Here is a 14462-nt window from a genome sequence, read left to right as displayed (position 1 = left end):
ATATTTACACTCATAGTTAACCACTTAAAATGTCTTTGCCGAAAATAGCCGATCTACGAGCTTGCACTTACTTACAGCATGTCAAGACGCGCTATTCTCAGCAAATGTTTGCCTAATTTGGTGATGTACGGCCATTAAGACATACCCAGAATAGGGACACTACTGTAGGGACGCTAGGGTCCATGTGGTTAAATACCACCCATGATTTTACTACGAACAGACACACAGTCTTTCACTGCTATAGGCCTAAGAGCAGTGTATGTACACTGGCTGTGCATCGTTTCCAATGGTCCACCTATAGTTACCCTGTTGAACACCAGCTCACACTTGTGTGCGCGCGTGTGCGCACGCACACACACACACATTTATCAGAGATAAATAATCACCACAGGGCTCATTAACTAATAATTTATTTTTTTATCATTCACGATTAAAAAGTCAGTGGTTCATTGCGTCAGAGGAAAATGTACAGGGAAGACTTCGATATAATAACACAAGTGATAAACAGGCCTGGGGGGGAAGGAACCCATTGACCCACCCCCCTCCAAAAAAAAAAGAAAAAGAAAAGGCAGGTGGACAATATTTGTTTTATGAGTGTACTGTTATTCTGTAACCGTAAATGATATAACAAAGCAGAATGTATAGAGGGGTTGTGGGGTCAATTCCCATCTGTGAAATCTCTATGTGAAAAGCAGAGGGTCCAGTCAGCCCCGTGTCAGTTCTCCTCAGAGTCATTTAGAACGGAGCTGTTTGGAAACATAAAACTGAAAGGAATACATTCTGTGTAATACTTGAACCACAGCTTCGGGTCATGATCACAAAAGCATATGTTTCTGGTTTCTGCATCCACATAACATCATCTGCTTTGTACATCCATACACGTTGAGTCATCTCAGGCCAAGCAACGCTTTTTCAAAGACAAACAGCTTAAATGGCAAAGGCAGTTCCGTACATATTTACAGCGCATGGAGAATGTGCCACGGTTTAGCAAACAAGGCAAAAGTGTGTTGATAAAGTGTGAGATAGAAAACAAAGGCCATAAGAAGAGCGGGAAACGTATGTTTGATGATAGGACTTCAGAGGCAATCTGGCCTTTTTATACCCTTAAGTTTGTTCTTCAAATGAGAACCAGCTAACAAATTTGAGCTGTCTAATCACCTGCAACTCATTTGTTTACTCATATCATGTTTAATGAGACACACACACACACACACACACACACACACACACACACACACACACACACACACACACACACACACACACACACACACACACACACACACACACACACACCTGTGAGTGTTATAAATACTGTGAAGGGGCGAAACAAAGCGCAGCAGTTATGGTCTCTGTTTCACTGCCAAGTTGTTTGGCTTGTTAACGTAAAACGACAGGGAGGCTCTCACTGTGAGGTTTACTAAACAGCTTTCACAAGGGGCTACGTTTCACCCTGGCTAAACAACATCTGGCTCTCTCCAACTTCTTATATCTTTATTCCAATATTCATGGTGGGATGCAAAGAAGAGCAGAGCAAGCAAGCAAGCACAGAAAGTACATTAAAAAGTGTTATAGCTGCCTCTATATCTACCAAGTGAGACTCCTGATTCCAACTGGAGTGAGAGGGCAGCGTGGACAACCTTGATACGGTGTAGGAGAGAGAGGCCTCACGGACACGGAATTTGAACATCAATCATAGCGTCCCATGCCATACTCGCATACCAAGGCAAGTAGACTGCCACTACTGTAACAGCACCTGTTAGACAGGCTGCCACGGAGGGCCAACGCATCAATAATCGACTGTTTGGTTCTGCATTTTTGCGAAATTCCATCTGTGGGAATTGTGCAATGGTAGAGTCGTGTCGGACCGTTGGATCAAAATGTTGAAGTTTTATCAACATCTTTTCTGTCTTGTCATCACATAGAAATAAACAAAATTACCAATACTAAAATAGCCAAAATTTTCGCATTGACAACTCTTCATGTAAACAATGTCGAGCTTATTGTTTATTGAGTCAGCTCTCCATTACCGCACGTTCTTAACTTGATGACTTAATCTCAGAAGCGGTTACAATCACACCGTAGGCTATGCTTGTATATGTGACTGTTTGAATTCACATTTTCACATTACGACATGAAACCGAGAGCTAAAGCGCAGCACACTATGCAGTTGGGGGATTTTGGACATGTGACAGTGTCACATATCTAAGATACTGAATACACATTGGTTAAGTAAAAAAAAAAAAGAAAAAAAAAAGTGGGTGAATAGAGAGACACTTTTGGACATACGACAAACCAAACATACCGCCACATTCAGGGGAGCGTAACCGCTAGCTAGCATGACATGCCTGTCGGCACACTAATGGCTAGGCTAGCCTGACATACCCCTCAAGCTTGTGTGTTTATCTTGTACTCTGCTTAAATAAATTGTAATGCGCTTTACAAAATGAAATAACGACAAAAGGCAGATAGAGACTATGAAAGCAACCAGACGGCTCTCTCTGTGGTTTTTCGTGGGTCCTGACTTCCATATTCTCTTAATTCAATTTAAAAACAGACGATGCTCATTTGGCAATGGATGACAGGCACTGTGTCGGGGCAGAGATGGAGATGACTTGGGGTAGTTTTCCTTTGGGTTGTGATGTTGACATTGGTTTAGTCCTTGGTCTGCTCACTGTAAATTTCACTTTGTTAAAAAAAAGACTGGCAAAAAAAACACAAACATGCAAACATAAAAAAAAGCACATGAAGATTGAAATATAATATTCTCACGTCATAATACAATGAGGGAGTGCTTAGAACTTTCCAGCCTCATTCATTTTGTCAATATAAACTAGAGATATATGTGAATATGTCATTTATCCAACTGTTTTTTTCTTTTTACTGCACGATAAGGAACTCACATTTTAATCTCTTTTTTTGGCAAGCAACAGCCTGTCAGTCACAAGACACATCATGAAAATGGTCAGATATTTAAAAGAAAGAAAGAAAATTCGACATTCATCACGCGACAACATCTGGGCAACCACTTTTCCAAACAATGGAAGACATTATGCAGAAAGCAGAACGTGTCCTTGGAAACATGGGTATTGTTTTGCACTGCAAATCATTGACCATAGTTACACGGTGGCCATTTTGTTCTTACTTCATACTAAGGGGGTTGAGAAACCCCATTGTGTATAGAGATGGGGTTTCCCAACTCCTGTGTATGAATATGGTCAGTTGGTCCACACTGTCAGGTCTTCTGACCAGAAGTCAAAAAAGAAATACTTTTGAGTCATACTAATGCCTGACTACCGTACATGTCCCACTCCTGAGAGGGACTCGGGTCGAGGACTTGTTATGGATTTATCAATCTAACACGTAAAGACATAGCAGGGGGATATGGACACAAGAAGTCACTACACCAGGTATATAAACTCTACTATAAGCAGTGGCATCAAATATTTGCAGTTGTAAACGTCACTATAGGCAGTTCATTGCGTCAGGGTTCTCTGGTGGCAGCAGCAGAGGAGAGTGACATTGAGGTTTGCTGTGGAAAATGTCCCCGTTCAGGGAGCCCTTGTGGTCCTCACGGGGGCAAGGTTGTTTCTGTCGTGTATCACGATGATCCATGAAGGCTACGTCAGAGAGGCGAGCCAGATTAGGCCCCAGTATTTTGTATGAACAATTTAACGACAAACACTAAGAGGTTCTCACTTGGCCCACAATTTTCCGGACACGGTCAAGGTTTGTTTGGACAATGAAATGCGATGCAGCCACGTTGGGATTTTGTCCAGTACATCTTTAGGAAGGTTGTAGTTTTGTGGCCACACGGTGAAATGAGTCTATCTCTCAGATTCAACAAAGCGCCCCCATCGTTTGAAAATCCTCAGAGAAGAATGGAAAATGAAAACGTTTTGCGTGTGAATATGAAAACAAAACACGGCGGGGGGGAAATCAGTCTGGAAACACTTGGGGGAGGTGGGGGATCAGGTAGTTTGAGGAGGAGTGGACATTTTCACTCACTGTCAATGAAGAGGATGCTGCTTTTGTCTACACTTCATACCCTTTTTAATGGTCCCTTTTGAAGGCAGACCAGTTGAGAGAAAGACACGTGACACTCAGGTGATAAAACTTGAAAAATAAAATCGAAAATAATTATACAATGTACACAAAAAGTGGTCCTTAAAACAGGCAAGGTACATGCAGTCTTTGTAATGTGCAGTGTCCCCGTGATGACTGGAGACCAGGGAATTGGGACGGGGGGGGAGAGAAGGGGGTGAGGAAAAAGGGTTCAAACTTGTGTCCTATCCTGCCAAATAAGGGCTAGGAAGGACGTCATAGAGTCAGGGTTCAGGGTCAAGTTCAGGGGCGTAACGGGGTTGAAAGGTTGGGGACTGAACGAGGGGGAGGGGTGGAGGCTGCTTTCCCATCACGCTTTGCCGCATTTGCCCTTCTTCTCTTTGCGCTGGAACTTCCGCAGGCGTCGCGTCCAAACGTCCCGCCACTGGATGACCAGGCTGTTCTTATCGGCCAGAAGGCCCACGCGCTCCGCCCCCGCGTTGGTGGCGCCTCCCCCGGGCCCGACCCCTGGCCCCGCCCCCGGGCCGGCTCCGCCCTCGACGCCGCCCATCACCAGGAAGCGCTTGCTCATCTGGATCTTGGGACACTTGCAGGCCAGGTCCTTCATATGGATCCACAGGATGTTGTCGCCGCGCTTCAGCGGATCGCCGCGGCTCTTGTACACGGACACCACGTTGACCGAGAACTTGGCCCAGTCGCCCACCGTCTCCATGTCCAGGACATTCACTTGGACCGCTGCACACAAATGGACACACACAGACAAATAAGAAAAGCAGGTTAATATTTTTTCCCTACAATGTACTAATTTAATGCCTGGATAACACTGTGTGGTACAGCCAAAATGTATACAGTACACACACACACAGGTTTTTTTTAAGGGAAACTTGTATCTCCATCTAACTTTTTCTTTTAGTAGCTTTTTGATAAAACAACAACAGATCTTCATTAAAAAAGTTTTTTTTGCTTCTGCCAAACCTCTGTGGACATTCCTTTTGTTATGTTGGTGTGCGAGCATTCCTTTTGTCTAGATATAGGCATGCCTATATATGGGTATTTGGGTCGGATCAGCGGTTCTGGACAACCGAATCTCCATATGCCTATATATGGGCATGTCGGTCAGATCGGCGGTTCCCTCCAATCCGACAGACTCGAGGCCGGGCACTGCACTCGCATGAGTCGGTGACGCATGCACAGAGTTTCGGTCGGACTATAGTAGGATACTGTAAGGCAGGGGTCTTCAATGTTTTTCAACCCAAGGACCCCCTTACTGAGAGAGAGATGAAGCAGGGACCCCCACTATACGTACAGTATTGTGTTGCAGATTCAACTTTTTCAAAGATTTCATAGACTTTTTGTTTGATAGCACTATCATCAGTGTCGTGATGGATTCATGTTGATGTGCATTTTCATGAAACCGTCAATTCTTAGTAAACGTGACCTTTCACGCTGTACTTTGTCTGCTCTTTTTTCCCTAAACACCAAACCTCTTTGCCGACAACAGCCGATCCACAAGCTCACAAGCTTGTAGATCTGCTATTTTTGTCTAAAGTTCTCCTCAGAATAGGGATGCTAGAGTTCAAGTGGTTAATGTAAAAAATGAAAAAAAGGGCAGCCTCCCTGTACTAACTTGGAGGACGCCATAGGGGTCCCAGACACCCTGTCGAAGACCCCTGCTGTATGACAAAATCAAAGGAGCCTTCGCCGACTCTAAATGCAGTCCACCGTATTTACTTACCATAATCTTTCTTGCAGTACTTCTTCATGTTGATCTTGAGGTTGCCTTTCACTGGTTTGCAATAGGACTCACAGTCTGCGAACACAACAGTAACCATTGACACTTGCTGACAATCACAGTGGGAGCCATTACACACATAACAGGGCACTCACACACTTACACTGAAATGAGAAATATCATGACAGGGTTACATTTTGCAGGATCATTTCACACATTAGGACCGTTTTACAGCCATGGTATATAGGGTTGTCTTGCAGTACTTAAGATGTAACCTATGCATTTTTAACCCATTTAGACCTGAGGCTGATTCTAAAAACACCTTCTAAATCCTGTTTTCTGAAAAACTTCAAATATTTATTTAAAAATTACAACAAATATATGTTGCTATATACTGTACATAGCAACAAGAACCCCAAAAGTGGTTCCCGTCCTGAAAGGTAGTTACAAATAGGGGTTCCCGCCCACCAGACCAGAGCACATATTGAAAACTCACGCACGCACGCACGCACGCACGCACGCACGCACAATTTAAGCCCAGCTTATGTATCTATTTACTTTTTTTTGCTTCATTTGTTTAAATCCTAAAACAAACCAAAAAAAATTGTGCAGCTTTTATATGATATTTTATCTAAATGCCTTTTCTACGACCATAGTTTGTCTAATAAAGTAACTTTGGGATGCATGTGAACGCAAACGCAGACCCGCTACTGACACCAACAAAGGCTCCAAGATAAATTGGAGCTGGCTGGAAGTAAGAGAAATGTTGGGCTTGGTCCGTTTTCCTTTTTTCTTTTCCTTTTTTTTTCTCCGGGGGTAAAATACAACCTCCGACAAATTACACATAAAGCCCCCGCAATACCCGGTGTCGGGAGGCAATTTAAACATACCAGCAGGAGAAAAAGTGTTCCGTTTGACATGTTTTCTAGGGGGCCTGAGAAAAGACAGAGCGTGGTGGAAGTGGTCATGGTTGGATGGGGGTGAATAGGCCCTGGCTGGCCCTTGGCTGCCAGCATGACGATCGAGACCACACACTGGACAGCTGACCCTAGCTGACCATTCATAGGTGGAGAAGCTGCCACTGCTCTGGGATCAGCGGCGTTGGTAAGAACCTGATGAAGCGTTACACAAGACAGAGGTGTTCCAATTATGTTTGTGAAGGCTGGAATGGACTTCTTCCTCTTGGCTGCGCTAATCCAAGATATCCAGATCTCTTTATTTGACAGACCGGCTGGATCAGTTGCCGCTCAGTTTTGGCCTGTATTCACGCCGGGGAAGTTGAACTGAAAACCACATCAGCACTGGCTTGCTTCAAAACGTTACAAATACTGTACAGGACATTCACACCTGAGCGCTGGCCAGTACCGCCATCGTTTGGGCATCTCCACGGGCAGTGTTGCCAGGTCTGCTTATTGTAATTTTTCCCCAGGAGTTTTATTTGAAAATAGCAGATCTACAAGCTCACAACGCGTCGCGATGCAACGTGTTGTGAGCTTGTAGCCCATAGTCGCTTCTTTTGGGCTTGTTTTCTTAGACCTGGTTGCTTGTTTCTGTCACAGAATCTGGGCTGGGGGGACATCTCTCTGCCCAGTAGGAAACCATCATCCCTATACACTAAGGTTTGGAACAATGGCATGCACAGCGTGCAACATGTGGGTGCAGCAGCACTGGGCCTGTTTGCAGAAGCTGAGCACTTAAACACAAGATTAATGGTGACTAATTTGGTTTAGGGCCCAGGCAGTAGAACTTTAAAGTGGTGGCGGAGACAGCATGAGTACATTATGTTGAGCTAACACCGCTCAGATGTGATAGCATAGCTAACACGAAACACCACTGAGAGAATACGACATGGCAGAGCAAAATCACACCAGACACTTAGGGGTGGCTGCCCTCAGTAGGACTTGGGGGGGAAAGCCCTGTGTGATGTTTTGTAATGTGCCCTTCACTGACATGAAATCATTATCAGTATGCAACCACTACTGTAACTGTAATGTTAACTGTAACCATGCAATGATTCTGTATTAGTGCTCAATGAAAGCTTGCGCCGATAATTCGCTGGAATCAAGGTTCGATTTGTTGGGGGGATGGGGGGTGCCTCTGCTTTTGATACCCCCCTCTGATCATTATTTTTTATCGCCGGTTTTATCCCTGCTTTCTGGTCAGACTGAATTAAATGCATTTCCTATTGGAAAATGTAGACCGTCTGATATGATTAATGTTTGATAATATCACAATTTAACAATGTAATAAAAACATATATATGTTAACCACATTCATGCTGGCATCCCTATTTGGGGATAAATCCCCCCTCCCCCCTTTCCGCTTTTATTACAAATCAAACCACTACTGGAATAAAAGTAATGGGTTACCGAACCGATTTAATTCATCCAATTCTTACATTACCCAGAGGGTAGGGCAGACACACAACCTCTGGAGAACCTGATGACCTGACGTGTTCTGAATGTACCGTGCGCTACAAAGGTAATTTCCCTGCAAACAACTATAGTCTGAGCGTTTCAAGGGGACACGCAATCGCAACCACAACCGCAGCGTCTTGCCTGTGCTCTCGAGGGGCCATGAAATCGAAAAACCTCAGGCCCGGTATAACAAGGGCCGGGGTATCTACGGTCCCACAGCCTTGCGAAAGGAAAACCATTCAGGAGGTGTGTGTGTGCGGGGAAGAAGTTGCACGGCTTTCCAAAGCAAACCAAATAAAAGTGATTGCTAACAGGAATCAACCCAATTAGGAAAAAAAAGAGGCATGTGCTAGAGGAAGAACGAGAGAGAAACAGCAAAGAGACATGGTTTTCTGGGTCGCACGCGAACAAGTGAGTTGCGTTGCGTTGCTTCTTCTTTTTTTTTGTGGTGGTGGTGGTGGTGGGGGTGGAGGAAGCAATGGAAGCCGGGCAGGAGAAGGGAGAGAGCAAGAGGGGGCTGAGGAGCCCGTAAAAATGTCAAGGAGGCTTGGCCATATATCAGAGTGTTGGAGATTTTACTAGCCAGAGAGAGAGAGAGAGAGAGAGAGAGAGAGAGAGAGAGAGAGAGAGGGAGTGAAAAAGAGAGAGAGAGAGAGTGAAAAAGAGAGAGAGAGAGAGAGAATAAGCAGACAGCAGTTTCCAATAACCCTAGGACCAGAAAGGGTTAAAAGAGAGAAGAAAAAACACGGTGAAGAGGTGTGTATGTGGACGGGTGCGGAGGTGTGCGTGTGGATGGATTTGTGTGTGTGTGTGTGTGCATAACGTACTGTATGTACATCATTCACAGGCTTTAAATTTGATGTTAAATATCATGGAGTCCATGTAAAAAGGCCTCTTTCATTATGAGCTGGTGTGTGGTTTCATTTGCAAGATCATTATCATCCGAAGGCGCATGTGAGCGTGACATGCGTGCATTTGAAATGACGTAAGAAGTGCATGGATCTCATTAGATCACTGTCACTTAGGTGTATATATGCCTGTGTAATGTGCGTGTGCAAGGGTTGCCAGATCTGCTTATTATAATTTCCCTGCAAGATTTTATTTGAAAATAGCTCGTGTGGCTCGTGTGGCTCATAGTCGCTTCTTTTGGGCTGGTTTTCCTAGACCTGGTTGCTTGTTTCTCTCGCAGAATCTGGCAACACTGTGCATGTATGCGTGCGTGTGTGTGTTTGTGCACACGAATAGCCGTTGCGCGTTTGTGATATACAGTGGTCGAGCTCCATAGCTATCAGTGGTTGAAATGCTGGCCGGACGCCAGTGTGTGTTTTCCCATGAAGAGTTACTTACTGCTGGCCGTTCACCTGGAAAAGCCCCTGGTGAATCGTCCATTGACCCAGAAGGCCAGCCCACACTGAAAACACACACACAATTGCACTCGGCGGCTCCGGTTACCCTTGTTTCGCTCCGGCCGCTGTCACCATGCCATGACAAGGACAAATTGCGTCCGCCGCCCCCTCCCCGCCCCGCACAAAACACAGGGAGACATTCTGGGGCCTTGGGTTTATACTGCGGGCCGAAGCTGCTTCTATGGCGGCTTTACACTGAGAAGGATGAGGGTGGGGGGGGGGTGGGGGGGGTGCTCTGGTATGTTCAGGAGCGTCGAGGTGAATCGACGATGAGCGACCCTTAATTGTTCGTCAGACACCCCACAAAACACTTTCCCAGGGAAGGAAAACACTTTGAATGAAAAAGGGCTCACAGGCCCATATGACGTGCAGTAAAAAAAGAGGACAGCTTTTAAGAGAGGAATTAAAAAGAAGAAGAAAAGGAGTGATAAATGTGATTCAATAATAAACCTTTGATGTCAACGATTTAAGTCTTCATTAGGGGTCACAGCACAGTTCTGATGGTTATTTCATATGCTGATCAACCAACCGCTTGGTCTAATTGGCGCCAAGTCTTGCGGTTAGGAGTGGCTGCCACTCAAAGTCACACTGTAAAATCCTCAGGGTTAACCCATTTCACCAAGTCTGGAGAGCTTTCAAACCCTTAAGACACCAGGAAATGTTCACAAGTTCATTTGAGGGAGAAGGCTAGCTGTCTTTTTTAATGTCAGAACAGCCACATTCAGGCTTTTTTCCTCTCTCTCAGGGTGCAGCATTTTTAGGAGATTCAAGAAAACGGCCTCTAAATCCTAACAGTTTTCTGAAAGAACGTTGCCATGTATAGAGCGACATCTAAAATGACACAGATGCAGTGGCCAGATCGAAAGGTATACAGACGTACAAGTTAAACAGAGTTAAATGAACATAATTGTGCTACTAAGCAGTTCCAACCGTAGCCTATATACCCCATTACACCCCCGATTGTATTTAACATTTGAGATGTAAAGGAGGCATGGAGCCAAGAGCGTATTTTAGCCAGGGCCTCCGTCCGAACCAAGAACCAAGTCTTTTATTGCGGAGAGGTGTTGTGCGGCAAAGTGGGAGGTACGATTCTCTGGGTAAGGTGTTGATTTATGTTGTAAACCCGCTAATGAATCAACGTTTTCCAAATCAACACCACCATGCAAATCAAACAGGCACCGAAATGAAAAATAAGGGTATGGAAATTGAGGGGCGCCAAAATTGGGAGAAAGAACACATCTTAACCCATTAAAACCGGGAAAGCATCCATGCAATGTTAGATTCAAAAATAGCAGACATACAAGCTCACAGCGTGTCACTTCGTGCTGTGTTGCGAGCTTGTACATCTGCTATTTTTTTATTTATTTTTTTCTGAAAATGTTTGAAAAATCTTGACATTTTTAATCATTTTGATTTTTTTAACACCAATCTCTTCTGGGGGTCCCTGGCACAAAGCATTTTCAGATGGGCGGGGGGTCCGTGGCCAAATAATCAATGTGGGGGTCCTTGGCACGAAAAAGTGAGAAATACTGATTTAGAAGGCATTTGTAGAATTGGCCTCAGGTCTTAATGGGTTAAAGAAAAAAAAGGAAAAACAATTCCTCACAGTCAGTCACTAACACTCTTGTCACGCCTCAGAACTCAACCCCTTCACCACCAGGGTGTCTTGGCTAAACTGCAACTAATCACTTGTGCTGCGTTTCCATTGGCCTCGAGCTGCAGCTGGAAGCGACCGCTCGGTCCAGAGCTGAAGCTATAAGAGCCCGAGACTCGCTGAAGGTTCTAATGGTTCAGGGGAAGCCCCGCGTGCCAAGAACACAGGTTTTAAGACAATGGAAAACACTCTCCCGGGCTCCAGAGCACTCGTTCTCCTCGCAAAGAAATAAGAAAACATCAAACAGAGGACCCACCCACCATTAATATTCATTCCACAGCATAAAAAGCCGAGCCCAGAAATATTAAATAGCATGTTATTTCTTTCCCCCTCATAAACAGGTGGTAGTTAGGGGAGAAGCCGAGCGAGTGCGTATTACTGACCTGCTGGTTCTTCTGTGCTGCTCACCACGGCGGTGGGGTTGACCACTGGGATTTCTGAAACACACACACACACACACACACAAGAAGAAACATTCAGCGGGATGTTTATTGGCACGATTTATGCCCATGCGCTTCAGCCAGACATGGTGTAAGTGGCTTGGCCGCGTGCCTTCTAAATGCGCACGTGTGGTCAAACAAAATGAGGGATGTCAGAATTCGGTGAAAGTAATTTCAAAGAGGGCATGGGAAGGCCATGGATATACTGGAATATGAACACGCCGGTGGAACAGCAAAAGAAAATAGCGTGTAGGATGCAGTACAGTGAAGGAGTCGGAGTCGGATCACCAACACTGAATTTTAGCCTAAATTATACTTTGTCGTACAACGGCTTAGGCTTAAGTTAGTGAGAATGAAAATAGCATCCGTTTCTCATAATAAGAGGGATGGCGTCATGATATAGCACATCAGTGTTGTATGCGTGCTTGCTGCTAGATAAACATAGCCAACTGACAGGGGCACTTATTGGTGGTGAGAGGAAAGACAGTCTCAAATAAACCACCGCATTCCATGGACTGATTCAATGCTTTGGGTGTCATTTCTTATGCCCTGGAATCTAGCGAACAGCCTTCAAATGTTCAGAGTACAATATGGGCAGAAGAGAGATTGGGACGGGGGGCTTGGCGGACAGACTATATGCAAATGTTGTATGATGACTATGATTATGATGATATATTGCACCTAGCGCTTTTATCCTAGCGCTAGGTATACTCTTAGTTGCTTGTCTTAGAAGAGAATGCACTTAAGACTTCTGGTGATTAGTAGTTTCGTTCCCTACCTATGTTGAATACACTTATTGTAAGTCGCTTTGGATAAAAGCATCTGCTAAATGACTGTAATGTAATGTAATGTATGATAACTGTTGGTTATTGTGTCGGTATATTGGACAGCGCCTAAATCAAAAGTCCTTTGTTTTTATTCGACGCCTCGCAAGGTGTCCTGTGAGGTGTCACCTGTGCATGACAGCTATAGGCCCAGAGTAATAGCATGAGTACGGTCGATCAAATAGAACTAGTCCATACCCGGGGATGTGCGCACTCAAAGTATTTGCAGACTTTGGGTTATATACACAGTATATGCTTACTTAAACTTTGGGAGAGGAGGCTGCTACTGCCATGTACATGGAATGCATTGCATTTGTATTGCTGAAAATCCCTAATCAAAGTAGTAGTAGTAGCAACTACAACAAGCGCACGTGGCCTCAAATGCATGTGCAAGTGGCCTCGCATGGATGTGCACGTGGCCGTGGCACGTGCATGCATGCACAGTACAGTAATGGCAAAAACTCCGGCCGTAGATTTAAACAGAGTTTCCAAAAAACGCTAGTAAACAGCTTGAATTTGGGAAAAGTGAAAAATATCGTTCCTGAGTGTCTGCACATGGTCATGATTATTGCCTGATTATTGTTCAGATCAATTGCTGAAATACGTGTTCAGAGAGACAGACAGAGGTTTACTAAGTTATAGGAGAGGATGGTAGGGTTTGTATTTGTTTTAATTGTACCCTTCTCAAACAGGCAGTGCCTTCATAAACAAGGAGCAGCTGCTCATTCACTGCTAAAGGTTACACGGAATACACAGAATAAGCTCATCGAATCCATGTTCTCACTGTTGGATATGAGTGTTGCTGGTACATTTAATAAATGGAAAAAGTGGGTTTCCCTGGATTAGGGGGTTCTCTCATGGCAGTGCTATCGGCATTGAAGCCTGTGAAGACAAACAGACAGATGGCGTGTTTGATTGTGGTTGTCTTGAGACAGATGCCATCCTCCCCGCAAGGTGCCCGGGCTGGCAAAGCTATAAAGTGCCTCTCGCCTCGTGGAATTCCTCCAGGACTTCTCCCACTAATCGTATGCCACTTCTCTAATGGAAAATGCTAATGCTAACAACACGCCTTGCTACTTTTAACATAAACAGGCTGATTGGAACCGCCGGCTTAGCATCCACCCGGAGGATTTAGCTTTCTGATTGGGACTTTGAGGTTGGAGGGCTTGAAACTATGTGAATGGGCGAAGGTGGGGGGGGTCTGGGTGGAAGGAACTAAGGAGGCGTCTTATAGAAAGCTGTTTTGAAGCACAGTTCTGTGAAATTATGGACGCCCCCACCCATGCTGACAAAAACAAACAAGGCCGCTGGGCTTGGTAAAGACAAGAGCAGCTGCTGGGAGCCACTCGGGGACCTCGTGATCACATCTTGCCGTAGAGAGAAGGGACAATGAAAGGGAAATTCAGATGAGGGTCACTGCCGTCATACTAATTGGCTGCTTAATGGTTTTGTCATCAGTCCGGTGAGTGAGTGAGAGAGTGTGTGTGTGTGTGTGTGTGTGTGTGTGTGTGTGTGTGTGTGTGTGTGTGTGTGTGTGTTGGCCTATAAGGGACTGGAGAAGACCTGATTGATAACACATGCGCAGATTTCGTAAACACTCGACATAATGCCTCCAAACGTGGGTTTGGAGCCATGTCCTCCAATGTCCAAACACATGGGCTGCTGTCTGCTGACACACACGCAAACACGCAAACACACAAGCACTCACACACACACACACACACACACACACACACACACACACACACACACACACACACACACACACACACACACACACACACACACACACACACACACACACACACACACCATGCTCTCTGTTGGTCTTTGGACAGTGAGGTGGCGTTTGAACCACAGTGGTTTTCTCCTCTTTGCCCCCTTTAGCCATCTGCTCCGGAGCTGCATGTGTGACCAACAACAT

At 45.0% G+C, this 14462-nt stretch overlaps 1 protein-coding gene across 1 annotated transcript in view; it reads right to left on the bottom strand.

The window, feature by feature from the left end:
- Window positions 1–421: 421 nt before the first annotated feature.
- The window catches only part of ntn2 (netrin 2), a 51605-nt gene continuing 37564 nt past the window's right edge, over window positions 422–14462 (bottom strand). Inside the window, exons 4-6 of the mRNA XM_084078034.1 lie at window positions 11658–11711; window positions 5801–5875; window positions 422–4800 (exon numbers count right to left, since the gene is read on the bottom strand). Of these exons, the coding sequence (XP_083934160.1) occupies window positions 4415–4800; window positions 5801–5875; window positions 11658–11711 (515 nt within the window). The 3' untranslated portion in view covers window positions 422–4414. The remainder of the gene's footprint in view (window positions 4801–5800; window positions 5876–11657; window positions 11712–14462) is intronic.

Source organism: Gymnoscopelus microlampas (assembly GCF_963454915.1).
Source record: "Gymnoscopelus microlampas genome assembly, chromosome: 14".
Lineage (NCBI taxonomy): Eukaryota > Metazoa > Chordata > Actinopteri > Myctophiformes > Myctophidae > Gymnoscopelus > Gymnoscopelus microlampas.
This window is presented reverse-complemented; position numbering and strand designations above follow the sequence as displayed.